At 35.9% G+C, this 3,363-nt stretch overlaps 1 protein-coding gene across 1 annotated transcript; it reads left to right on the forward strand.

Annotated features, from left to right (window-relative positions):
* Nucleotides 1-263: 263 nt before the first annotated feature.
* LOC131168641 (bidirectional sugar transporter SWEET6b-like) lies at nucleotides 264-2,846 on the forward strand. The gene is made up of 6 exons (XM_058128237.1): nucleotides 264-438; nucleotides 719-755; nucleotides 1,087-1,303; nucleotides 1,749-1,910; nucleotides 2,032-2,151; nucleotides 2,244-2,846. The coding sequence occupies exons 1-6, from the start codon at nucleotides 396-398 to the stop codon at nucleotides 2,388-2,390; spliced, it is 726 nt and encodes a 241-aa protein (XP_057984220.1). The 5' UTR covers nucleotides 264-395; the 3' UTR covers nucleotides 2,391-2,846.
* Nucleotides 2,847-3,363: the final 517 nt, after the last annotated feature.

Raw genomic sequence — 3,363 nt, forward strand, 5'->3', positions numbered from 1 at the left:
CGAAACGAAACGAAGCATAACGAAACGAAACCGATAAAAAGCGCAGTGTCAAACTAAAATTGGATTAGAGAAATTTGATTGGGTTGATCTGTTATTTTCTTGTTGCTGGTTTTTCGAAGATGAGGTAAAATTGAATTCAATCTGCATCTGAAATTTAATTTCGAAGAAAAAGCGGAAAAGATAAGAAGGAGATTGAGTTTTAGAATGAGTCCAATTCTAGGGGTTGCTCCTCTATATAAGCACATGTTCTTCACCGCATTCTCATCACTGTCGTACCCACTCTGCTCTTCCATCTCTCTCTCTCTCTCTCTCTCTCTGCTAATCCGCTCTTCTGCTACATCTTCTGTTCTTCTCTCGCTTGTTGATTTCTAGCTTGTTGCGTTTCCATCTCCAAGATGACGAGTGCTGATACCGCCAGGACCATTGTGGGAGTCATCGGTGAGTTCTCCTCCCCCCATTGTGGTTTCCGAGTACGCCTGTTGAGTTTTATCGATGTTGTTGATTGTTGTTCTTCGGCAAATTGAGAAAAACTCGCTGTTTCTGGAAGCAAGATGCGATTTTGCTCTGGTTACGAGTTATAATTGAAGATTTAACTTGTGACTCGGTCGATTTATGATCGATGAGCGAGTAATAGTCGAAGATTTTCTTTTCCATGTGTTATGTTTGTTCTAATTAATTAACGACTCTGGTTTTTTATTTTTTATTTTTTGTTTCGCAGGGAATGTCATCTCCTTCTGCCTGTTCGCCTCGCCAGCGTATTTCTCTTTCTCTGAGGATCTTTCAACTTTCGTGCTTTAATTCAATTCCTATTATAATCTCATAGAGAATATACAAATATAAAAACGCATTAAAGTTTGTTTTTGAATGTGGATCTATATGAACGTATATAAAAGTTTGTTTTTGAACGTGGATCTATATGAACGTATAAGTTCATAATTTTTTTACTTAATTTCTGAACTAGCTGGTTAGGGAATCAATTTCTAAGACTGCATATCAAAACAACTTTTTTTTTTTCCCCAAAAAATAATAATAATAATAATAAAAACAACAGATTAAATCAGTGAAAATTCTGGCGTATGCATGCAGTCCAACATTCTGGAGGATTCTGAAGAAGAAGACGACGGAGGAGTTTCAGCCGTATCCATACATTGCCACCATCTTGAACTGTCTGTTTTGGATCTTCTACGGTCTTCCGCTGGTTCACCCTCACAGCACCCTCGTCGTCACCATCAACGCCATCGGCCTCGCCATTGAGATCATCTACACCACCATCTTCTTCATCTACACCAACAACAAAGGACGGGTACATTACAGGCCTATAGCTTTAATCATAATCATACCTAAATTAATGATAATTAGTCTCTCTTAATTTATTAACTGGCTCTAAAACCACGAATTAAAATCCCTCCTCAAATTTTTGTTTCAAATATTGCTTAACCGAATATGTGCGAGCGAAAGAGAATCTCTGCGATCCGCACTGGCACCAGGCAGTTAGGATCACGAGGATTGCATTTCCGCGTTAGCCGCGCACTCGCTGCTTGTCAATTGTTCATATCTGAACGATGATTTTTCTCAACAAATGCATAAAGGAAAATTTTGATTTCGCGAATCATATTCTACCAAAATGTCATCTATTACAACAAAATCGGCGTTTGTCAACAGTCTTCAATATTCTGCGCTCGATCAAGTTCAGTCTTTATTTTTTGGGGGTTAACATATATTATTTTGGTCGAAAAATAAAATTTCAGATGAAGGTGATCTTCTGGGTGTGCGTGGAAATTGCATTCATGGCGGGCATCGTTGCCCTGACTCTGCTGAAATTCCATTCCCACACAGCCAGGTCTAACTTCGTGGGAATTTTCTGTGTCGTCTTTGGAGTGATGATGTACACTTCGCCTCTCGCCATCATGGTACCTGCCTACCTCCCTCCCTCCCCACCCTCTCCTTTACGCTTACATATCCATACAAATTCTTCGTTCACTCAAATGAGTTCTTAAATTTTTTTCATGTTCTTTTGAATGTACCCTGCAGAAAAAAGTCATCACCACAAAGAGCGTGGAGTACATGCCGTTTTATCTGTCGCTGGCCAATTTCCTTAATGGTGTCATCTGGGTCACCTATGCCCTCATCAAATTCGACCTTTACATCACGGTATAATGATCATAATTTCTTCAGTTTCATTTCAATCTTATAATAATGGTGGCGTTTTTCTTGATGGGTCTATTTGATTGTTTGCAATGCAGATTGGGAACGGTTTGGGAGCGCTGTCTGGGGCGGTGCAGCTCATACTGTATGCCATCTACTACAAGTCGACACCCAAGAAGGGCAGTGATAATGAGAAGCCATCCGGCGTGCAGCTCTCTTCCGCTCCCCAGGCCTCGGCCGTCTGATCAACCACTTGATTGCATCTTCATTCCGAAGTCTAGCTCTTAGATTTTTCCTTTTTTTTCATTTTTCTTCGTTTTTAGGAGGGGAACAATTTTGCTATGGAGATCTTTCTTATTAGTTTTTATTTTCACAATTGGAGAGGTTTTAGTTTTAGATTTGAATTTGTATAGATTTGAATAAGTAAACTATGAACTTGAATTTTTTTCAAATCTATACAAAATCAAATTTAGGATCTAAATTTCTCCAACACATTTTTTTTTTTTAGTTTCAGGCCTTAGATTTTGTTCATAGATGCTCTTTAGTTTTTTTTTTGGTAGGAAAAATTCAACTTTTAGAACTTAAAATCTCCGTATGTAGGAGGTTTTGTGTTCTAATTATAGGATGAGGAGATAGGCTACCTCCTTTTGTGTAGCCTAATAAACTTTTTTAAAAAAAAATAATAAAATTGTTTCACTAAAGAATGGTATTTATAGCAATGTTATTTTCAAGATTAGTTCCATCTATTGTTTTAAATTTAAAATGCATACATTGCAAATAATTTGGTGCAAAATAATGGAAAAAACTTTTGTTTTTGTACTTGGTTATGTTTAGTTTCTATTTTTAGTTTCTAAAGTCAAAAGAGAGAAGATGTATAATAAAATTGCAAAGCAAAGTGGAATTTTTGAAATAGATTATGTTTAGTTTAGGATGGTCTACAATAAAATTTAAGGTAAAAGATAATAATTTGATGAAAAGATAATAAAAATTATGAATGAGAATTCCATATACCTTTCTTGAAGTTTGCCAGAAAAAAAAAAAAAAAAAAACCATTAACCTTTTCTAATATTTAGAATTCAGGAAAATTTGGTGTCTTTATTTCAAATCTTGAGTAAAGTTTGTACCTTTTAGCCTAGTTTTTTAAGCACAAAGAAATAATACAATTTTATCTAAGTTTATAGAATAGACCATTAATAAATTTTTAAGGCAAAAAGAAAT

This window comes from Malania oleifera, chromosome 11 (genome assembly GCF_029873635.1).
Source record: "Malania oleifera isolate guangnan ecotype guangnan chromosome 11, ASM2987363v1, whole genome shotgun sequence".
Classification (NCBI taxonomy): Eukaryota; Viridiplantae; Streptophyta; class Magnoliopsida; order Santalales; family Ximeniaceae; genus Malania; species Malania oleifera.